Here is a 25,004-nt window from a genome sequence, read left to right as displayed (position 1 = left end):
CTATAAGAACCTCGTTCTGCCTCTCAGAGACTTAAGTAGAGTTGTGACTTCTGGATCATCCAGCAAACTGTGGAGTGATCCGACACGTCACACACTGATGGGGATCGACCGGAGCGGCGCCGATAACAGATGAAGACGGTGGCTGGTAAGTATGAGACTTAGGACAGGGAACTTAGGCTAGTAGCACCACTCCAGCGCTGAAAAAAATATAACGGTGGAGTGGTGCTTTAAAAGAAGTGACAAAAGTTAGAACATGAGCACATCAGGTTGCTTTGACATAGCGATACATATAATTCTTTTTGCCAGTTTTTTAGTGCTTTTTCAGTTGCTTTCTAGGCGGAATCCGCCTGATAAAGACATTGTGGGCGCATACAGTTATAGGAAGGCTGTCAATCACTGAGTAGGACCGCCCGAAATGAACAAATTTAAATGAATAAAACTCATGTAATGATAATTTTTTCCCCCACAAAACTATGCATCCATCTGTTCAGCTCCTCCCGCTGTATAATATGCCGCTTGCAGATTGGACTCCATTTTCCATGTGACTAATTTACGGTACTTTAAAACTCAATTATTTAATTTTTTTTAATAAAGTTAATTCTAATTTTTGTAAATCACATCCTTATGAATAGCAGCAGGTATAGGTGGTGGTCCGTGCTGCCTTACATAACATTTAGCAGTTTTGGCTTCCGTACTACGAGACGTTATGTATGGACTTCATCTGTTCCCTGCTGCTATACGGTAAATTCTATAATAAAAGTGCATTTTTCTGCGGAGTTGGAAGTACACTATCACGTGTAAACATCCTTCCATGTTTACTTCATTGTGAAGCTGGTAATAATCTGCTACCAGACACCTCTGTAAAATTATAATGTGCCTGATCCTTCTTTCCCTTTTCATTGCGGTCCAGCCGGGAGACCGCACACAGGTTTAGTGTTACCTACTTTTCATTTCCATAGACTACCTGCTGTATGGACTGCATTTCCTAACATTCAAATCACAAAATATTCTGGTACATACAGTACAGACCAAAAGTTTGGACACACCTTCTCATTTAAAGATTTTTCTGTATTTTCATGACTATGAAAATTGTACATTCCCACTGAAGGCATCAAAACTATGAATTAACACATGTGGAATTATATACGTAACAAAAAAGTGTGAAACAACTGAAATTAGGTCTTATATTCTAGGTTCTTCAAAGTAGCCACCTTTTGCTTTGATGACTGCTTTGGACACTCTTGGCATTCTCTTGATGAGCTTCAAGAGGTAGTCACCTGGAATGGTCTTCCAACAATCTTGAAGGAGTTCCCAGAGATGCTTAGCACTTGTTGGCCCTTTTGCCTTCACTCTGCGGTCCAGCTCACCCCGAACCATCTCGATTGGGTTCAGGTCTGGTGACTGTGGAGGCCAGGTCATCTGGCGTAGCACTCCATCACTCTCCTGCTTGTTCAAATAGCCCTTACACAGCCTGGAGGTGTGTTTGGGGTCATTGTCCTGTTGAAAAATAAATGATGGTCCAACTAAACGCAAACCGGATGGAATGGCATGCCACTGCAAGATGCTGTGGTAGCCATGCTGCTTCAGTATGCCTTCAATTTTGAATAAATCCCCAACAGTGTCACCAGCAAAACACCCCCACACCATCACACCTCCTCCTCCATGCTTCACCATGGGAACCAGGCATGTAGAGTCCATCCGTTCACCTTTTCTGCGTCGCACAAAGACACGGTGGTTGGAACCAAAGATCTCAAATTTGGACTCATCAGACCAAAGCACAGATTTCCACTGGCCTAATGTCCATTCCTTGTGTTCTTTAGCCCAAACAAGTCTCTTCTGCTTATTCAGCTATTTTACCATGAAGGCCTGTTGCACAAAGTCTACTCTTAACAGTTGTAGAGATGTGTCTGCTGCTAGAACTCTGTGTGGCATTGACCTGCTCTCAAATCTGAGCTGCTGTTAACCTGCGATTTCTGAGGCTGGTGACTCGGATAAACTTATCCTCAGAAGCAGAGGTGACTCTTGGTCTTCCTTTCCTGGGGCGGTCCTCATCTGAGCCAGTTTCTTGGTAGCGCTTAATGGTTTTTGCCACTGCACTTGGGGACACTTTCAAAGTATTCCCAATTTTTCAGACTGACTGACCTTCATTTCTTAAAGTAATGATGGCCACTTGTTTTTCTTTACTTAGCTGCTTTTTTCTTGCCATAATACAAATTCTAACAGTCTATTCAGTAGGACTATCAGCTGTGTATCCATCAGACTTCTGCACAATACAACTGATGGTCCCAACCCCATTTATAAGGCAAGCAATCCCACTTATTAAACCTGACAGGGCACATCTGTGAAGTGAAAACCATTCCCGGTGACTACCTCTTGAAGCTCATCAAGAGAATGCCAAGAGTGTGCAAAGCAGTCATCAAAGCAAAAGGTGGCTACTTTGAAGAACCTAGAATATAAGACATAATTTCAGTTGTTTCACACTTTTTTGTTACGGTAAGTATATAATTCCACATGTGTTAATTCATAGTTTTGATGCCTTCAGTGTGAATGTACAATTTTCATAGTCATGAAAATACAGAAAAATCTTTAAATGAGAAGGTGTATCCAAACTTTTGGTCTGTACTGTATGTATTAAAAAAAAATCTTATTCTCAGTCTTAGTTTTTGACATATTTATGAATACTTGTAAAAAATACTGCTGTTCTAGAAATTCATTTGATTCTTTATGGTGCAAGTATGTAGTTTAAAAAGTTTTTGGCGTATTTTACATTAAAAACCAGTTGCTCTGTCGCTTATCAATATATATGCAGAATTATGCATGCAGTATCAATGAGTTTTTGCATGAACCGGAGCAGACATTTGCTTTATGGAAAGGTCTATACAGACACAATATACTGGATGATTTCTAAGAGAGCACATTGGGATCATGTTTGGAGTGATAGGATATGAGCTGTTCAATGTTGCAATGGTGTGCACCTGTTCTTTTACAGAAGTGTTACCTTTTTGTTGAAATCCTGCCCTCTGATGATAATGATAATGAGATGACAGCTGACTTTTGCTTTTATATAGAATTTACAATATTTTTGTTCTACTTTTAGGAAAATTTTGTAAACAACAGTAAGGCTGGTTTCACATTTGCAGTTGTGTCCGCAGCGTTTCGGACGCATACATCCGCATGTGTCTTGATTTCCATTGTAGAAGACGCAGGTGCATGCGCTTGTCCACGTTTCCTTACGCATGCGTTTTTTTGCGGTGTGCGGTGGGGCACGGCTAACACTAAAAAACGCATTGTTGTCTATGGGAACGCATTCGTACGCATGTCTTTGCGTACACATGCGTTTGATGCGCTTGCGTACTTCGGACTGCGCATGTCTAGGAACTGATTTAGGCACACCCATTGAGGCACGCCCACCTGGAAAAATCAAACGCATGCGCATAAAAAGCACAAATGCATGTAAAAACACATGCAAACGCTGTTGTTTTTTTTTGCCTTCATACGTAAGCTGATGCGGATAAAAAATGCAGCGTTATCATGCGTTTGCATGCGTTTGCGGTTGCGGACGATACGCTGCAGACACAACCGCAAATGTGAAACCAGCCTAAACCATTAAATGTCAGAGACTAATATTTTTTTCCAGTGGGTAGTTTTAGAAGCAGAGATGCATAACCTGCATCCAGAGATTGACCACATGCAGCCTGAGATACTTTTCTTTGTGGCCCTCGTCTGTCTGGAAATGGTAATCTATTTCTACAACTCTAATATTCTATAATAGAGGGAGCTCGTGCCGGTACGATCTCTGTTTACTCCTCTCTTGAAAGCCAAATGTAGAAGGAAGGGTCTCCCATTGAAATTTGGGGTTTCTACTAACTCCTACCTATCAGACATTTATGGGATATGCATCCCTAGTAAAATCCCTTTTTTGTGGCCTTTGGGTGAGGTTCCGTCTGACAGTGTGGCCCTCAGACCACCAGCTGTGTATCCCTGTTTAGAGGAACTCCTCTCTTTAGAGTGCTCATAAATATTTCAACGGGTTGTCCAGGACTTTATATTGATGACCTATACTTAGAGCCGGTCATCAGTATAAGATATTAGACACGCACCCCCACTGATCAGCTTATCTCTGTGCTTGATGTGATCAGTTGTGGACCGGAACTACACAGCTGTAGTGTAGATCCACTGCTATTCTTTCAACTAACTGTAGTACCTGACCACGCCAACTGTATAGTTGATGGAACTTTACACATCCAGCCGGCAACACCTAGATCAGGTGATCGGTGGGGGTGCTGGTTTTCCGACTCCCACTTATCTAATATTGATGACCCATCCTAAGAATAGGCCTTGAATATAAAATCATGGACAGTCCCTTGAAGACTCTAAAACACATCTCAGGAAATATCCTTACATAATACAACAACAATGATAATAAAAGTATCTTCATAATAAGAATATTATGACTAATATTATTACTGTAATTTAGATTTGGATTCCCATAGTGCTTACTGACATATTCACATATTTCAGAAGTGGTTCCGGAATTTTTTTTTTTTTTTTTTTTACATTTTGAACTTGCTTTTTAATTTTCATTATATAATTCTGCTTTGTCTGTTTTTTTTAACTACTGTTTTTTTTAACTACTCTATAAACAAAAGACTAATTCAGCTGTCAGACAACCTATAAATACAGCTGTGATTCAAAGAGATTGGCCCCTCTGTTATGGAAATGAGAAGAATGCGAAAATATATTGGATAATTACATCTTGCAAGTCTATTCCCATAGACATTCCTCTTCTTAAGGTTTTCACCAGGGGCTATACTATGTAGTGGAACCATTTGTTATACAAAGTTTATGGTCATTTCTGGTCATTCTGATTACTGAGTTGTCCTTTGTAGTAGACATACTCCTTTGAAATGTGGTGCTGGAGAAGGATGTCATCAATACCATGAATGGCAAGAAGAAGAAATAAATCAATTATGGAACAAATCAAGCCAGACATGTTCCTCGAAGCAAGGATCATCAAACTATGACTTGCCTAATTTGGACACATCATACGAAGAAAGCAAACACTAGAGAAGAACATCATGGTCAGAAGAATAGAAGGAACAAGGCAGAAAGGAAGACCAGCAACTTGATGGCCTGATACTATCAAGATAACAGTGGAGAAGCACCAGGTGGACCTACCTAGGCTTGCACACAATCGATCTTCCTACAGATCGTTCATACATCAAGTCACCATGGCTCGAGATCGAGTGTAAGGCCAAGAAAAAATAAATAAATATAAATATATATATTCTTTATATATTAGCCATTTTTGTTGAGAAATCTATCCACCTTAAAGACCATTTTTTAAAGTTAATAACTGAGGTCATCTCAAGGCAGTTCGACTGTATGTACTAAGCTCAATTCAAATTCATAATTGCCAGAAACATTTTCCAGTTTTTACAATATTTCTAAAAAATAGTAGTAGTAATCAATGTAAAGCCAAAAAAAGTGTTACTTGACTTTGATAAGTCAGGTCTATTCCTATCTGAACTGTGCTGAGAAATAAAGACTGTACATGTCTTAGTTAACCCACTTGACTGAAAAAGAGACTTGACGATAAGTGACCTCTCACACAGACCTAAGGTCCCCATACAGATTAGACTAATGTCATCTGAATCCACTGATATCAACAGGTTTGGCTCACAACATAACGTTTATGGTGGAACTGGCCAACTGATGGACGAGGAACATGACAGCAGAACGAGAACGCCAGTGTATGGGAGAGTCAACCTTCTAATTTATACGGCAGCCTTTCCACGGGCGTCAGCACTCTACGAGGGGAAATATACTGCACGAAATGAGCGGCATGAATGGTTAATTGACTCTCGTTAGCCCCACATTGGCACTGTATGGGGGCAAATAATAATAATCTTATTTCTGTAGCGCCAACACATTCCGCAGCACTTTACAAGGATTTCTACGAAAATCATTTGAATGTTTCGCTCATATTGTTGCAAGCTGCTTCGTTTTCTTTTTTAGGCAGATTTCTTTCATTCGGATTGCCTATTTTGCCGTCTCTAGCAATATAATTTTCCACACTTTTTATTTTCATTGCTAGTCACAAGGTCATTTTTGTTGAAATGTGTTAGAATTTAGTCTTGTACTGGTAGGCAGATCTGCTGATAAGGAATTCAGGGAATTTTGCCCTCTGGATTACAAATGCCTAATTAACACAAATAGTTATTTGTTCTTTGCAGAAATTCCTTGTCCATATGTGGTGCAGTGTGGTGGTGGGACACATGCTATTTTTTAACCCTAAATACAGTCAAACCCAAGTTATCCTTACAGAATTATTTCAAGAGTTGCCAAGAGTAATATTCCTTTTTACTTTTGGGATGTTTTACGTTTCTTCTTACGGACGGACGCAAGTATGTTTTTTGATTGCTTATGACGATGTAGCTGATGGATTAAAGAGTATATGGAAAACACTTTAAAGGGAATGGTGGGTTCTTGATTGCTGGGAATCCTATTACTTTTTGGAAAACCCACTGATTCCGAAAACAGGGGTCTGCACAGCCTGTCTGAATAATGCACAGGTCGTGTGTTACACCTTTATTCAGTGTCTTTGGGAATGCCAAACATAGCTGACTGTTTAACCCTGCTATCACTGGCAATACTGTAGCCAACCATACACAACGAATGGCAGTACCATAGACAAAGCCCCCTTCTTGGGATCGGTACGAGTCCCAGCAGTTGTACCTCTAGCGATCAGTAAGTTATCCCCAATTCTATCAAGAAGGGTTAAAAATTGTGTATTTTGTATGTGAATATAAAGGTATGTTTAAAAGCAAAATGGGAAAACCATGTGCTAATATATATCTCTATTTTTTATCAGATGAACATAATGATGTACAGAAGAAAACTTTCACAAAATGGATAAATGCCCGTTTCTCAAAGGTATGACTGTTTCTTCTTTAACCCTTCACACCTAGGATTCACAAACGTTTTCCATATGGGCCTCAGCCACTAATCCATAGTAATGATGGTGCCTCACCAGTGAATAGATACCATTATGCAGCACCCATATTAAATCCATAGTAACTCCCTTATTACCCCAACGCCAGACATCACACCTACGGGAGTGCAGCACAACACACCTCCCCAGCAGCGCCACATAGCGCCACACATAATATCGCCCCAGAAACACTAAGCAAACACGACAGTGCAGTGGCAAATCCCTCCTCAGGAGCAGCGCTCTGTCCACTCAACCACCGCTGCTGTGTAGTGTAAGGGTATGTGCACACGTTCGGATTTTTAGCGTTTTTTTTGCGGAATTTCGCTATAAAAACGCTATAATTCCGCATCAAAAACGCTAAAAATATGCATCCTATCATTTAGAATGCATTCCGGATTTTTTGTTCAGATGGATGCGTTTTTTACCGCAAAAAAAAACGCATTCCGCCAAAAAAATGGACATGCTCATTCTTTTTGCGGATTTTTTGCGGATTTATAAGCCAAAATGACTTTCAAGAAAAAAAAAAAAAAAAAAACGCAAAAATTCCGCTAAAAATCAGCGCAAAAAAACGTGCAAAAACCGCGAAAAATCCGCGCGGAAAAAAACGCGATTTTCTGCCAGAATTCTCCGGATTTTGTCAGGAAAAAAACCTGACGTGTGCACATACCCTAAAGCTGTTAACGATCGATAACATCACTAGTTCAATCACCCTTCAGTAACACCTTAGTAAAGTATGCGACAGCAATGGGCTAAAAAGAGCGAGATCTCGCTCTTTCTCCCATAGAGGGGCTTCCTAGGGTTGTTGGTTCCCACTCTGCATCCTGGGAACCCATAAACTCAGCCCTTTCAGGGGGCATTAAGGGCACTTATTAGCGCTTTATGCAGTAGTTTAGATTTAGTCAAATCATCAGTCTGGGGCTGCCCCCTCTTTTTAAATAAAAAGGCCCCTGCTTGGTGACTGCTACTCTTTACGGAAATGTAACACCTATATTTTATTTAATCACTAAAATCAGTTTCTAATACATTCTCATTTTGTAAACATTTATTATTATTATTATTATTATTATCATTATGTTCAGGTGTGTTGACGCTCATACCTTTAGTGCAATGAGATGATCATAGCGATATCATGTTTCCCTCCGACACAATGTGAGATATTTCTGCCATTAGTTTATCTGTGGTTAGTGTTCTTCTCCACTTGTGAGCAAAATGCTAACAAGCGTGATATCTTACAAGTAGACCAATTCTGTCTTTCCAAGGATGATTGTAGTTTATTGCTATGTGTCACCTTTTTATACAATGCAGTGTATTCTGCTGCTCTATTGTATGCAGATAGGGCTCAAACTTGTCAAAGTTCACGCCAACTTTCTGGTTAGCAGATCCATTTTGTATTTTGCTTCCTTACCCATTGGGTCTCCGCGGGTCACTCAGACAGTTATGACTTTCTATAGGTGAATGCTGTATATGTTTGTACATGTGTAAGGTTTTTTTACACATGTGGTCATTTACTATTATGTATGCTAAGGAATTTATCCACATTGTATACTAGTGTGGACATAAAATCATATGATTGTATATTAATGTTTACACTATGTGATAATAATTTTAATTTCTATAGCACCAACTTGTCAACAGATTTCACAATTCATAGGGTACTTGTACAAATAAGATAAGACATTACAGAGTAACACATAGTTCAATGCATACCAAAAGGAGTGAGGGTCCTGCTCGCAAGCATACAGTCTAAAGGTACCGTCACACTAAACGACGCTGCAGCGATCCAGACAACGATCCGGATCACTGCAGCGTCGCTGTTTGGTTGCTGGAGAGCTGTCACACAGACAGCTCTCCAGCGACCAACGATGCCGGTAACCAGGGTAAACATCGGGTTACTAAGCGCAGGGCCGCGCTTAGTAACCGGATGTTTACCCTGGTTACCAGCGTAAAAGTAAAAAAAACAAACACTACATACTTACCTTCGCTGTCTGTCCCCAGTGCTCTGCTTCTCTGCACTGGCTGTGAGCACAGCGGCCGGAAAGCAGAGCGGTGACGTCACCGCTCTGCTTTCCGGCCGCTGTGCTCACAGTGAGTGCAGGAAAGCAGAGCGGTGACGTCACCGCTCTGCTTTCCGGCCGCTGTGCTCACAGTGAGTGCAGGAAAGCACAGCGCCGGGGACAGACAGCGAAGGTAAGTATGAAGCGTTTGTTTTTTTTACTTTTAGGATGGTATCCAGTGTAAACATCGGGTTACTAAGCGCGGCCCTGCGCTTAGTAACCCGATGTTTACCCTGGTTACCAGCGAAGACATCGCTGAATCGGTGTCACACATGCCGATTCAGCGATGTCAGCGGGAGAGCCAGCGACCAAAGAAAGTTCTGGCCTTCTAGCCCCAACCAACGACATCACAGCAGGATTCTGATCGCTGCTGCGTGTCACACTGAACGATATCGCTAGCCAGGACGCTGCAACGTCACGGATCGCTAGCGATATCGTTTAGTGTGAAGGTACCTTAAGAGGAAATAGGGGAGACACAAAAGGTAAAGATAAAGTAATTGTCGAGTAAGGTCCAGCCATCAATGCAATAAATAAGGACATTTAAATAACGCTGCATGAACTAGTCACCAGCCAGTATGTGTACAAGTACAAGTACGTGGAAGAGAGAACATGGGATAGTTAGTGTACCGTCTCACAGTGGCACTTTGGTCGTTACGACGGCACGATCCGTGACGTTCCAGCGATATATTTACGATCTCGCTGTGTCTGACACGCTACTGTGATCAGGGACCCCGCTGAGAATCGTACGTCTTAGCAGATTGTTTGAAACTTTCTTTCATCGTCAAGTGTCCCGCTGTGGCGGCATGATCGCATGGTGTAACAAAGGTGTGCACGATATTCTCCACCTCCTCTGCTGATTCTACATCGCAAATACGTCATGAAATTATCGCTCCAGTGCCGTGCATTGCGAAGTGTGACCGCAGTCTACAACGCTGGAGCGATAATGGAGCGACGCTGGAGCGTCACGGATCGTGCCGTCGTAGCGACCAAAGTGCCACTGTGAGACGGTACCTTAAGATTAGTGAGGTGAGGTGATAGGCTGTCTAAAGAAATGTGTATTTAGGGCACGCTTGAAACTGTGGGTACTGAGAATTAACTGGATTGTCTGCGGTAGCGCATTCCAGAAAACTGGTGCATCACGAGATGAGGAGGGTGAGGCTCAGATAATAGAGGATGTGAATCTTAGGTCACTAGTGGAACGAAGAGGACGAGTAGGATGGTAGACAGAGATGAAGGAAGTGATGTAGGGAGGTGCAGAACTGTGGAGAGCTTTGTAGGTGAGAGCGATAAGTTTGTCTTCTTATTGCAGTATGGTGGCGTGGCGTTGGACAGGGAAAATTGTGAATGATCTATGGGGCAGACAGCAGGGTGTTGAACAAATTCCGTACTTGAATTCTGCATTAATGCTTTAAGTATGGTGATAGATTGTGATCTAAAACTTTTCACTTTTAGCCAGGGAAAACAACAGTGCACATAAGTGTGTGTGAGTGTATAAAATGCGTGGAACAGTTGATTGAAAATCATTGTGCTGTTGCAGGAATTTCCTGAGAATGCCAGACCCATGATGTATTCAGCTCCCACACCCAGCAGAGCCGTCTTTAAACTTTTTCTATTGCTTCAGTATACGGTTTTCCATGGCTCAGTCCAAACATTTTTATTTAATTTGTGAATAATTGAATGATTTATTTTACTTGGTTTGGAAGAGATTTTATGAAAAAAATACATGTATGTCTATCCGAAATAATGTATAGGCTGTGTGCCTGGATGAAATCCCGAACACCCTTGACATTTGACATTTACACACTGTTTGATGTGATTAAAGGCCAGTACTGACTTCTGCATACAGACAGATCACCAGTTCCCTGTGTATTTACCATGCCATTGTATGCTGATGATTAACTCTAGAGCATTGTTACTTGTGGCAAAAAAAGAAAAAGGAAATCCCTAAACATTTCTTGTTTGGAAAACTACAATATATAGATTTTTTGAGGGTCATCCTGACTGCACGGAGGGTTATCATAAATATCCTAATCATCTGTATAAGGCTGGGCTACGTGGGTGCAAATCTCCATTGCATTAGACATTTACAACAACCCAAACATATCAGTACTATTTGCAGATGCAGTCACATAATGGTAGTTACATCGTGACTGAGACTTTGGTGGGACATTAAGTCACCATATAGCTACAGCTTTAAAGCGATCCTCCACGTTTCCTTATTTGAAAACCTAATTTGTCTCAGTATATGTGTTGCAGTTGACTTTTACCTACTGGTGGTTAAATCTGTACTTTTCAGTATTCTATCCCTGCTGTACTGGGAAACAGTCCTTTATGTAGTGACGTCCTGGGATCTTCTGTTTATATCCTGCAGCCAATCTGAAGAGGGAGAGCTGCAGCCTCAACCAATGATGAGACAGTGGGCGTGTCACAGACTACCTAAGACTCTCTGTAGACACTGTAGCTGTCAGTAGTCACAGATCAGTTATGGTGGTGAACTAAAAGGCAGTCAAGCAGCAAGATCTGAGCAAATAAAAAGCAGGTTTTCATCATTCATTGACTTAAATATTTTTGATCTCTTTAATAAGAAAATGAATTTACTGCTGACGATTACATCCAAGATTTAACCAAGGGAGAATTCATCCAGACTGAGGAAGGTGGTACTGATGCCACCCGTGATTACATGAAGGTGCCCTGACCCTTCCTCTTAGGTTGACCTATAATTCTCTTACTTTTTTCCTAAACATTCTGACACTTGATGCCACAATAGTGTCTAAACAACAGAGACCTGACCTGTTACCAAAACAGCACGTTTTGTGACTTGCTCTTGATCTCCATTTGTCATAAGTTGTTTTGGTCTCCAAACCTGTCCTGTCACCTACAAACCTCTCCTGTGCTATTGGTAATCATGCAGATTACTTAGGCAAAGGTCATTCCTTTTGTCCTACTGCCCACAAACAATAATTAGCTATTACACTGTACACCCAAGGATGACACCCTACACTCCCTGACAGAAGTTAAGGTACCGTCACACATAACAATATCGTTAACGATATCGTTGTTTTTTGTGACGTAGCAATGATATCGTTAAGGAAATCGTTATGTGTGACAGCGACCAACGATCAGGCCCCTGCTGGGAGATCGTTGGTCGCTGAGGAAAGTCCAGCACTTTATTTTGTCGCTGGATCTCCCGCTGACATCGCTGGATCGGCGTGTGTGACGCCGATCCAGCGATGTCTTCACTGGTAACCAGGGTAAACATCGGGTTACTAAGCGCAGGGCCGCGCTTAGTAACCCGATGTTTACCCTGGTTACCAGCGTAAACGTTAAAAAAACAAACACTACATACTTACCTTCAGCTGTCTGTCCCTGGCGCTGTGCTTCTCTGCACTCCTCCTGCATCCTGTGTCAGCGCCGGCCAGCCGGAAAGCACAGCGGTGACGTCACCGCTCTGCTTTCCGGCTGACCGGCGCTGACAGTGCAGAGGAAAGCAGAGCGCCGAAGGGCAGACAGCTGAAGGTAAGTATGTAGTGTTTGTTTTTTTAACGTTTACGCTGGTAACCAGGGTAAACATCGGGTTACTAAGCGCGGCCCTGCGCTTAGTAACCCTATGTTTACCCTGGTTACCGGGGACCTCGGGATCGTTGGTCGCTGGAGAGCTGTCTGTGTGACAGCTCTCCAGCGACCAAACAGCGACGCTGCATCGATCGACATCATTGTCGGTATCGCTGCAGCGTCGCTGAGTGTGAAGGTACCTTTATGTCGCTTTTCCATGTTATGTAAATAAAAGCTTATGACCTGACGGTAAATTCATCCATTGATTGTATAAATTATTCTTTTGAAATCTGAAACCCTCCAAAATGTGGTTTAGGTTAAGAAAATAAATTGGCATCAATGCAGAAATATTGATCAGTTAATGGACACAGAATGGTCAGATTTTGGCAAGACAAAAGTTTTGTCGCCCACAGAAAGTAATGTGGTATTCAAACAAATAATTAACTTAAAATACAAATATATGTTGCACAACATTCGTGAATAAAGTTGTGGTGCTATTAGAGTCACATTTAATATTTTGTTTGACTTCCATGAGCTTGAAGGACTGCATCCATGCAGTTCAACACTGATTCATACAATTTATTAATGAAGTCATCAGGAATAGCAAAGAATGCAGTCTTACATGCCTCCCAGAGTTCATCTAGATTCTTTGGTTTTGTCTTCCAAGCTTCCTCTTTCATCCTACCCCAAACATGCTCAGTGATGTTCATGTCTGGTGACTGGGCTGGCCAGTCCTTGAGCACCTTGATGTTTTTTGCCTGGAGGAACTTTGTTGTAAAGAAAGATGTATGAGATGGAGCACCATCCTGCTGCAGAATTTGCCCCCTTTTATGATTTGGAATGTAAGAGGTAGCTAATACTTCTTGATATTTTAGGCTATTGATATTGCCTTCCACCTTGCAAATGTTTGCACACCCCCATACTGAATGTAACCCCAGACCATGATCTTTCCACCACCAAATGTAACTTTTCTGGGTGTATTTTGAATCTGTAAGGGCTCCAGTAGGTCTCCTGCAGTATTTGCAGCGGCTGTGGTGTAATTCTACTGAAGATTTATCAGAGAAATCCACCTTCTGCCATTTTTCCAGCATCCATCTGTTTAGCAGGCTGTTGAACTTTGCAAATGCCACTCGTTTTTTTTTATTTGCCTTTTGTTTAGTGCTGGCTTTTGGGCACTGATTCTACCATGGAGGCCATTTCGAGACAGAATCCTACAAACTGTTCTAGTTGACACAGGGACTTGCGGTGACCAGGCCTCTTGGAGCTCTTCAACAGTGGAAGAGGGGCTTGCTTTGGATTTTCTAACCAACAAACGTTCCTCCTGAGAAGTTGTCTTACGGGGTCTGCCGGACCTGGGCTTGTCAAACACATCTCCAGTCTCTTCAAATCTTTTTTTAATTCTCTGTACTTGACGCTGAGACACTTTAAAGTTGTCAGCCACCTCTGCAGTGGATCTGGTCTTCAGCCTCTTGATAATCCAGGCTTTGGTCACAGGGTGGATTTTTGGCATGATGTCAGAGCTCAAGTTGCAGTTTAAGTGAAGGTCTGGAGTGCTGGGTTTCTTTTTAAAAAACACACACTAATTAACCGATCATTTACTGAGAACAGGTGAGGATGTAAACTAGGATTGGGTGCATTATATGACCAGACGGCAAAACCTTTGTCTTGCCAAAATCTGACCATTCTGTGTCCATTAACTGATCAATATTTCTGCATTGATGCCAATTTATTTTCTTAAGCTAAACCACATTTCGGAGGGTTTCAGCTTTCAAAAGAATAATTAATACAACCAATGGATGAATTTAACATCAGGTTATAAGCTTTCATTTATATAACATGAATAAGCGACATAACTTCTGTCAGGGAGTGTACTGGAAACCCAAAGAAACCTAGTTGTTCTACTCTCTAGCTTGTGTCAGAGAAAGTGGCGTTAGATTACTGCATCATTGGCAAGGTGCAAGGGGTAGTAAGAACCCAAACCCAGGCAGCAAAAACTGATTATTCATGTTTTTCCGTGTGGATATAATAAAAAGAATTAGGGATTGGATAGAATGCCTCCACACTAATCCCATGATTTTCTTTTTTCCGCTGTACACTGGTAGAGAAATCTTTTTGTTCAATAGCCAGAACCATATAAATGTTTCAAAACATCCTGTATTTATTCTAGTACAAGAGCCAGTTGGATCAGAGACAGCCTGTAAGTGGTCCTGTGTCTAACTTCTCCCTACATTGTCATCCATACGAGCAGAGAAGACACAGGCTGTAAACTGCAAAGTGATAGTCATCTATATTTTATATCATAGTTACTTTTGTTAATGCATTTTAAAAGTACACTATACATAGCACTGTAATTACTGGGGAGATGAGAATCGCTGCTGAGATCATGCATATGCTTAGTCGTTCAGTTATGAGAGCAAACTCGGTGTGATCCTTGAGTAAGAGAGAAGTATTCCGAAATGTTAGCATATTAAACCGAAATGGGTGAGTTCAATTAGCGGTATACAGTGCTAAAGCATTAAAGTCACTCTATGTGACTGCAGACTTTTGAATCCTCACAAAGCGCACCGTACACTTTAAGGATTTGCCTGTGCCGGTGGCGAGAGTATGCCATTCGCATAGATGTGGATATGTACCGACTAGACGTGCTCGACCTTCCTCAATTCACTTGTGTTGAGCAAGGCTGCACACGTCTAGTCGGAATGTGGCTGGAAGTATGCATATAATATATTTGCAGCCAGTTGACTGGCCACTAGCACCGCTGGCACCAAAGAATCATGACAGTGCGCGGTGCGCATACTCTAAGGGTTCAGAAATCTGCAGACACATAGAGTGACTGCATACCTTCATCCCAAACCTGGACAAGTTCTTCAAAGAAACACTAAACCTAGAAATGAATCGTAAAAGGAAGCAGGAGGTAAAGTTATCCACAATGTTTCATTGCGTGGTATTTTCTGCATGTTGCTGCAGAGAACACAGGGGTTAATTTCTGATGGATCGCCTTCATGTTCTCCTGACTGAAGATGCTGGGTTTGACTAAGTACGACTATAGAGCCTTATTGAAAGCTATGGACATGGGGACTACCATATAATGATAATATGTCATCTTCTAACTTTAGCTGTCACCAAACTACAGATAACTGTCAGTCAAAACTCAGAGTTTCCACTGTTATTCCTGATTGTTATTATTTTTTGTGCAGACCATTAGTATACAATTATTTTGGCAGTGCCCAATGGTCCAACAATACAATACCAAAAATACAACCAAACAACCGAAAGACAAGAAGACGATGGAATGTGTTCTATGTGTGACGTAGACTATAGTGGGAAAGTATCTGTCTTATTAACATGTTATTAAGGGCCTATTGAAGCAAAGCAATCTAACAAACGTCCACAGAATAAACGCGGTTATAGACCTATGGTAGAACAAAAAGTGCTTATACAGGGATTCAGATTGTTTGGAAAAATAAAGGCTAGAATCCCGGTACTTGAAATGATTATTTAGAAGCGCTCTCTGCCAAAAAAGACTGTCCCCAGCGCAAGATGTAAAGTGATTTAGGAAATCACATCCAGCCTTGGGATCACATCTTAAACTAATCATGTCATCTTGTAGTTTAGCCTTTTGCTTCTTGTCTATAAAGATTTATGAGATGGGGAACACTCCTTCATTGTCATACTATATGGGCTCATAGTCGATGGTCAGTAAAAAGCATCGGTCACATTTTGAAATACTGTAAGACCTCGTTCCTGTCCATTAGGTTTCACTCATGGATTGCAGCATTGCTTCAGTGAATGAGTATAGACGCCATGACTATCATCTGCAAGTGTCTCTTCTCTTATGTCTCCATTAATATGTAATCCGGACCAGATCCTTTATCATTTCACAACTACCAGATACAGTTTTTACCTTGAAATGGAGTCTGGCGGAAGAAAACAATATGTAGACTCTTCTTGACCTTGCTACTATTGTTCTTCGGTTTATCATTTCCCTTTTCGTCTTTTCCTTTTATATGCGCAGTGTCTACATGTTGTAGATTCCCATCAGCCTGAGGGTCTTACTTACTCAGCATTCCTTCGGAACTTGAATATATTCCATTTTTTATATTGTGTTGATTTAAAGAAAAGAATCAAGAAGGATTTTCACAACTTTATTGAATGTAGTAAACACAAGTTCTTAATTTTACTGTATTTTAAAGGAATAAAATGGCTAAAAATACAAAAATAATAAATTACGTTTTATACTGGTAGCAGTGTCAGAAGTGTTTTGGATCAGTATGTCATCAGTGTATAGACCTTATATAGGTTATTACCATCGGTGTCTTATGAATGGATAAATAGATAAATGACAAAGCTTCTCCTGTCCTTTGCAATGTTAATCACGGACAGTACATGGATGGCACACGTCATGCCAGCTGTATGCTGTACGTTATTTTTACAGACCCATAGCCTTGTATTGGTCTTTTTCATCCATGCTGCCGGAAAGAAAACAAACGTGTCCGTGAGTTTTAGATGGGCATACTATCCGTGAAAAAACATAGGTACATGTTAATAGCACCATAAATTATAATGCATACTTATGTGTTCTATGGACAAAACGGGCACGTGATTGAGACCTTATAGTGCCGGGTGTCGGACCCCGACCGATCAGACATTGATGACCTATCCTTGGGATAGGTCATCAATGATAAAGTAGTGGACAACCTCTTTAACTGACGACTGGCGCATTCAAGCCTTTTGTCCTTATTGATGTACCCATTGATGGAACATTGTCCATTAATACACCTATGTGTATTTGTTGGACATCTAAACAGTGACCATGAGGAAAAAGTGAAGAATCAAAAAAATATGTATTTTGATTAGATCATATTTGTGGTATTTTGTGCAATATTATTTATTTTCTCATCTATTTAAGGTTACGGAAGCTTCCTATTCAGCAATCCTTAAAAAAAAAAAAGATATAGAAATAGAAACCCATGTCAGCATGTATGGAACTATTAGTATACTATTATTGGCTTCCACCATAATGTTGAGTCCACTTCCCGTGATGAGACTAGCCAAAAGAAAATGACTGAGCACGACTTAAAAACCATAAATTAGTAGGTTGAAAGAGGTTTGTCCTTAAATTACCTTAGACATAAATAGTTCTATTAATCTTATACTAAGAATACAAATTTCATAAAAACAAGACAAGGTCTGAAGTGATTTAGAAAATGTCACTAAGCCTAAAATACAGGTCATTTCATGAACATGTTGCAAATGTGTGAAGAAATGTGACCGCAGCTGTCTGAATATTCATGCTTAACTTAATCTAACTACCGTATATGTATTTCAACTTCTATAGCTATGGTGGAAGTATGTCTGTATTGTGTCTACATACGGTGATACGATGGGTGAAATAAGTATTGAACATGTCACCAATTTTCTAAGTAAATATCATTCTAAAGGTGTTACTGATATGAAATTCTCACCAGATGTCGGTAACAACACATTCAATCCACACAGGCAAAGAAATCAAGCCATAGATGTCCATAAATTGAGTTGTGTAATAATGAGAAACGACAAACTTTTGAACACGTTTAATGAAATTTATTTAAAACTTCTTACAGAAGCTTTGTCGGTGATGTCAGCTTCAAGGTGCCTCCTGTATGGAGAAACTAGTCGCATGCATTGCTCAGGTGTGATTTTGGCCCATTCTTCCACACAAAGAAATCTAACCATAGATGTCCATAAATTGAGATTTTATGAAAAACAAAAAAATGTGCATAAGCACTAACAGGCAGGTACTTCCTACCTACCTGCCTGTTGTACACGGTGCTGTTCTTCTCCAGCACAGAATGGTCACAGACCACTCCTGCCAGGGATTCAACTGCCTCTGCTGACGTCACGTCGACAAAGCGGCTGCTGACAGCACATTCGCCACACATTCTGATATCTGCACAAACCCCACCTACTGAGACTTCCCACACATTACGATGTCACCCACACATAGCTCTGCTACATCAACAAACACAACTCTGCAACATCAAAACACACACAGATGAGCACCAGTAGCACACACAACTCTGCAACATTAACACACACTCAGCTTTGTAATATCAACACACCCAGCTTACATCAAAACACACCGCTTGCCTGTGTCCTGCTCCTTCTCTATGCACCCTAGTCGTGTAACATGTGAATATCGCATGATTCAATCTTCACATAGACTGAGTGGTGGAAGATGGACCAGTCTGCTCCCTGCTCCATCTTTATATTCAGCTGTATCTGTATTCTGACCACACAGATGCATCTGAATTTTGAGTATACCCTCGACCTACCGGGACAGCTTGCCAAAGTCCGTACTGTCCCGCTGGCTTCAGGATTGTTGGGAGGTAGTCTCCAGAGACAGAGATATGATCTAGATTTTTTGTAGTGTACTTGAATTCTTGTACGTTTATTCTGCCCATTATGTAAGTCAAGGCATATTAGGACCAGAGCTACAGCCTAGAGATACTGTTATCTTCTAAATAACATGAGAGGTGGTACCGGGAACCAAAATGACTAGAGCATGCCATACTTATCAATAGGGACCGATGCCCACAGTGTATGCTAAAAGATTGCACTTTTGATATATACGAGGCCAATATGTGTCACTTTACAGAAAAGCATAATCTGCTTATTAATTAATCATATATAGATTAATGCATTAAAATAAGTATACAGGGTATCTTACTAAGATGTCTTTACCAAACTATCAATAAACACATTACATTTTTTTCTTCCATTACTTCAAATTTCATATAAAAGGCTCCCAGCGAATAAAATGTGCCCAGTAAGATATAATGTCATTTTGCTTCTAGTTCCTGGGTATTTTTGCAGTTTTGTGATTCCTTTTTCGGATTATATATATAGTTCCTGGGTATTGCAGTGTAAACTTTCTGAGCAGGGATTATAAACGGTTTGAAAGTCTTGAAATAGTTTTCTGCATGGAAACAGTAGATAGTTTTGATACACTTTTTATGTAAAAAAAAAAAGAAAACACAACTGGTAAGGAAAGGATTGAGCAATGGGTCAAATAGTTTTCTTTCCTTTTCCTTTTTTTTTTTTTCTCTAATTAAACTATGGGATGATAAAAGTCAAGCCTCTTAGAACTATCTCTTTTTATTTCAATTTTTCTATATACCCCAATGAATGTGAAAGAAAATATGAAACAAATGTACAAATGATCGTTCTAGATTATAGCTGGGATTAGACTGCGCAGTTTGGTTATTGTGTGTTCCTATGGAGATACATAGTTTTGCTTTGTAGTTGAAGACAAAATGGAAGAATTTTTTTAACATAGACCTATTCCAAAGCCACTTTAGTTTGTATTTTAGATGCACTTAGACAACAAAAAATAGCTTACAAAAGTGAACATATCCTTTAAAGCGGTATTCCAGGAAAACTTTTTTTTTTTTTACCTATCCTCAGTTTAGTAATGGTTTTGGCACTGTTGCAGGATATCCTGGGGCTAGGGGCTCCTTCCCTATTCCTAAAGCTGGGGGTGCCCTAACTATCCCTGCTCCCTGGATTGCTTCTGATGGTGAAGACATCAGGGCCTCGTGCCTTGCTGAGCTTCAAACAAACAAATAAAGTTGCACTTTGTAGTGCTAAAGCATGAAAACATGTAATATATGAAATATGAATAGCAATGCTGCTCTGGATAATAGGAAAAAATGGAGACACTTAGCACATAATTTGGCCAATTCATGTATGCCCAGCAGCCAGCAGCAAAGCGGTCTCCAGTCTGTGTCTAGTGTGAATACCTCTCTTAGGTTGAAGACTGAATTTCTGTGTGATCTAATTAGAACCCGTAGAGCTAAGATTTAACCCTAGCCTACCTGGCTTTGCTGCAGTATGTATAAATATGGGTCCATAAAGGTGGACATGACACCAAATTGTTTATGCTGTAGTGGCCTGCACTCGCCGGCCAGGTGGTGGGGGCTGAGGGAGAACGGTGCTGCGTCACCTGCTTACCAGAGAGCAGCTCCTCCTACAATCCATCAACATCTACCTCAGGGTAACAGAGGGCGGCTCCTGCAACACTAACCTGCACATTTGAATTAGGTGCACCTGCTGCATCAACCAATGGCTCGCCATATTTATTGCCCACATTGAAGCTTTGTAGAGTAATGTATAGTGTGGTGTGGGTGGTGCCAGGGTGGGGGGCCGGTGCTCACCAGATTCCATTCACATCGGTTCCTGCTGCATATAGAATCCTCATCAAAGCGCTGTACAGGAATATACTGCATGATACGTGCACTAATAAGCACAAGGGGATCCACGCTCAGAATCTCCTGTGCCAAGTAAGTCTGTGCAAAGCTGTTCCTGTGCCATGCGGTTATGGAAGTGCTGCCAGAAATGTATGGCACAATGTGGGCGGTACAAAACCAACAGAGAGAGGCTCCTGCTACAATGACTATACAGCCAAGGCAACTTCACATTGATTTCTACTAGGAATTTTGTGTTTTCAAAATAGCTGACTTCATGCATAAGTTCATAACAACTATAATTCCACTAAATATATATATTAGTCTACCAGGGAATGCTAAATTAGATTTCTGTGCTGTGTGGTTATCCATTAAAACAAATCTCCCAATGGATTAATATCTACAAATTTTCTTTCTTTCATCCCATACAGAGTGGAAAAGTACCGATCAAGGACCTGTTCATAGATCTTAAAGATGGAAGAAAATTGCTGGATTTGCTGGAAGGTCTCACTGGGACTTCTTTGGTTAGTAAAAAAAAGTTTTCAAAGTTGCAATTTCTGGCATACAAATGGCATGTGCCATAATTTTCAATGTTTTTACTCTAGTTTCTTTCAAAATTGCAATAATCATTGTCCCGCAATGTGTATATAATGCTGATTTTGAACAAATTCACAGTAGGGGGGAAGCAATACATCCTCTCAAAGTATCTGACACTCTTTACATAGATAGGATACCAGAACCAAGCTTACTAAACAGAAATGGGAACAGGCACAAAGTAACTTCAAAGACTTTTCAGAACTCATGAAACACACTGCATTATCACACTTAGACTCCTTGTATTCTATCTCTTTTAAATATTGAAAGAATTTAGCGAAGGACATATCCAAATGCAAGATGTTATCTACTTTTTCCTATGTCAGAGGAAAAATAGATCCGTTCTCATTGTACAATAAATAACAATTAAAAGACGACATATGATTGACATACAGTTGTGTCCACTTTTTCTTAAATACCTTATCAAAAAATAGTGTAAACCTGTCCTCAGTTGCATATCCCGTACACAAGAATATTTACATATACACATGTCATCACATGCATACTGCCTGAAAACAAGCAGCATGAATGGCTGCTCGACTGCAGCGTGGTATATTTTACTCTGAAAGACTGAAATATTTTAGAGAAAACATACTTTGAAAGGCCAGCTGGTGACTGTGTCCTGCAAGACATGTCAAAAGTTGGTCCCCAGTGGCTTCTTCCTGTTCTTGGTCCAGGCGACTTTCCCCTGACTGACAGGTATCTCCCTACACACACACATGGAGTACAGAGCTCAGCTTTTTCGAACAGTCCCATAGACAGCAAATGAACTGTAGGTCAAGCATGCATCCCCAGTGATCAGCTGGCCCCCAGTGATCAGTAATTCTTTTCATGTCTTATTTGGTGTCCCCTTCTATTTTCTGTTGGATTTCTCATAGTTATCACCTAGACAGTAAGTTTTGGCAGTGAGATGCCGGACATAGCTCACAGGATTCTTTTGGCTGCTCTGAATCAGTACCCTGTGAGCCATGCCCCATTGGGGTAAAATTTTAAATAAAATTAGGCATAAATTAAAAGTCTTATATCTCTGGAACTGTATGGTGGATCTGAAAAAAAAAACCCTGAATATTCAGGTGAGCTGTGGAACTGTATGGTGGATCTGAAAAAAAAAACCCTGAATATTCAGGTGAGCAGCCAGAATGAAATTAGAAAAAAATGGTTTGTTTTCACTTGGTTACAGGTCCTCTTTAACCCTTTCATGACAAATTACATATTTTTTATATTTTCGTCAAATATGTCTGTCACGCTGGCATGGGTAAGTCCGGCAGACGACACAACATACACAAACAACGGGATGGAATAGGGAAAGGAAGTCCTGTGGATGGGACACCTCCTTACTCCACCCTGTGCCTGTCCCTAAACTACCCTAACACCCTATTCGGGTCCTTTCCCCCGCCTCTGTCACGTGCCTGGTCCCTGATTGTCACCTCAATATACCCTGGCTTGTTTACTGGCTGGCAAAGTCACTAGTCTCACCACTGCAGATGGTAGCAATACAGGGGAAGTGACAAACGCAAGACAAGCAAAGAAAAGGGAAATTATACTCATCAACTTGCTCTGCTCCAAATCCCCATACAGCAGAGAATACGGCACCAGAAATCCAAAAACTCCCCAGCAGCAGCTACACCACTGACACCAGAGAGCTCTTAACTCCAGGCTGGTCTGTAAACAATTACTCTATTACCGACAGTCAGCTGATGCATCATGTGACTATTTATAGGATGGTGGGAGTGGTCACCCCCCCACATCAGCTGACGAACAACAAAGCAGCTGCCAGCAAGGAAACTGATATTATCCCTTGCTGGCCCAAAAAGGAAGAAAGCAATTTTTAAATTATAGCAGAACCAAAGCTGCTACGAATTCAAAAATTTATCGTGACAGTGTCCTTGACATAGACGAGGGCTCTGGCGCTGAGGCCGCATCTTTCCCCGCACATGACAGCTGATTTAATCAGCTGTCATATGCTTTTAACATCCATAGCTTCATTTGCAGCTGTTAACCAGTTAATTTCCTTTGTCAATCTCTGACACTGGGATTTACCAAGCACCAGCCGGATCCGCGTCACAAATCCTGACCCCTGTTACATGATCGGAGGGTGCCGATTGATTGTCATGAGGGATGGGGGTCTGCAGAAGACCCCTGGGCCTGTTTTTATGGTATTCCTGTCTTTATGGTACTCCTGTGAATGCCAGCTTGTGGCTGGTATTCATAGGAGATCGTGATTCTGCTATACATTGCAGTGCCCATCGGACGATCGCGCTTGAAGTTTCCTAAGGAGATTATTAAATTCAATAAAAAGTGAGAAAAAAAGTTTTTAAACGTATGAAAAAAAGAAAAAAACACAAAAGTTCAAATCACTCTTCTCTTGCCCTATTGAAAATAAAACAACTTAAAATTCACATATTTGGTATCGCTGATTTGAAAATATCATATAAAATATCATATTAAAATCTATCTAAAACATAGAGTAAATTAGTCAGATCAGTAAATGGCATGACGAGAAAAAAAATCGAAACACCAGAATTGCTTTTTTTGGATGCTACAATATTGCATTAAAATGCAATAATGAATAATGGGCTATCAAAATATCGCATCAACCCCAAAATGTTATCAATAAAAACGCCTCTCGGGGCGCAAAACATCTCTCACACTACCAAAGATCCTGGAAAATGGAAACACTACGGGTCTCGGAAAATGGTGGCAAACACAATCTTTGATATATATACAAATTTTGGATTTTTTGGTATCTGTGTACTCAAACTGACCTGGAGAATCATAATGACAGGTCAATCTTACCATATGGTGAACATGGTAAATAAAAACCCCAAAAAACAATTTATTTATTTATTTTTTAAAATTTTACCACACTTTGAATTTTTTTCCCGTTTTCTAGTGCATTACATGGTAAAATCAATGGTGCCAATCAAACGTACAACTCGTCCTGAAAAAACAAACCATCATACGGCTATATTGATGGAAACAAAAAAGTTATTTCTCTTGGAAGAATGGGAGGGAAAAACTAAAAAACTGAAAATGGCCCAGGGGCAATGTGTTCTGTGAAGCCTTCAGCATTATATCATTGTCATTGAATTTGATACCTGTCATCGGACCTCACTGGCATCTATAGTGACTATCAGACTCGCTAGATCAAGAGTGCACAACCTTTTATCCTCCAAGGGCCACATTGTCACACTGAACCAATTCAGGGACCGCTCTAAAAATTACCTACTGTGACATTTTTGGCATATCGAAAATATATACCGTTAATGTCTGATAGGTACAAATTTTACTCAAAGGACCCGCACCTCCAAAAAACAGCGCTTTAATGTCTAATGGTACGTTCACAATGAGATTTTTTTTTACAAGGATTTATAAACAGATTCTGCTCCTAAATTCACATAGAAAAACATGTCAAATACTTTTTGGAAAAGTTTTATTGAAAAATCTCCTTTAGTTCACATAGTAATGTTTTTTTAGTGTTATTTTGAACATTTCCCAGTAAAACTATTAGCAAGCTTATTCAAAGAGTATTTGAAGCATTTTGTGTGGATTTACAGTAAAATCTGCTTCTAAATCTTCGTAAAA

At 40.5% G+C, this 25,004-nt stretch overlaps 1 protein-coding gene across 2 annotated transcripts in view; it reads left to right on the top strand.

Moving 5' to 3' along the window:
* The window catches only part of UTRN (utrophin), a 930,516-nt gene that overhangs the window by 134,203 nt on the left and 771,309 nt on the right, over positions 1–25,004 (top strand). For both annotated transcript variants that reach the window (XM_069769124.1, XM_069769123.1), the window contains exons 3-4: positions 6,875–6,936; positions 21,257–21,349. In XM_069769124.1, the coding sequence (XP_069625225.1) occupies positions 6,875–6,936; positions 21,257–21,349 (155 nt within the window). The remainder of the gene's footprint in view (positions 1–6,874; positions 6,937–21,256; positions 21,350–25,004) is intronic.

The sequence above is a fragment of the Ranitomeya imitator genome, chromosome 5 (genome assembly GCF_032444005.1).
Source record: "Ranitomeya imitator isolate aRanImi1 chromosome 5, aRanImi1.pri, whole genome shotgun sequence".
Classification (NCBI taxonomy): Eukaryota; Metazoa; Chordata; class Amphibia; order Anura; family Dendrobatidae; genus Ranitomeya; species Ranitomeya imitator.
This window is presented reverse-complemented; position numbering and strand designations above follow the sequence as displayed.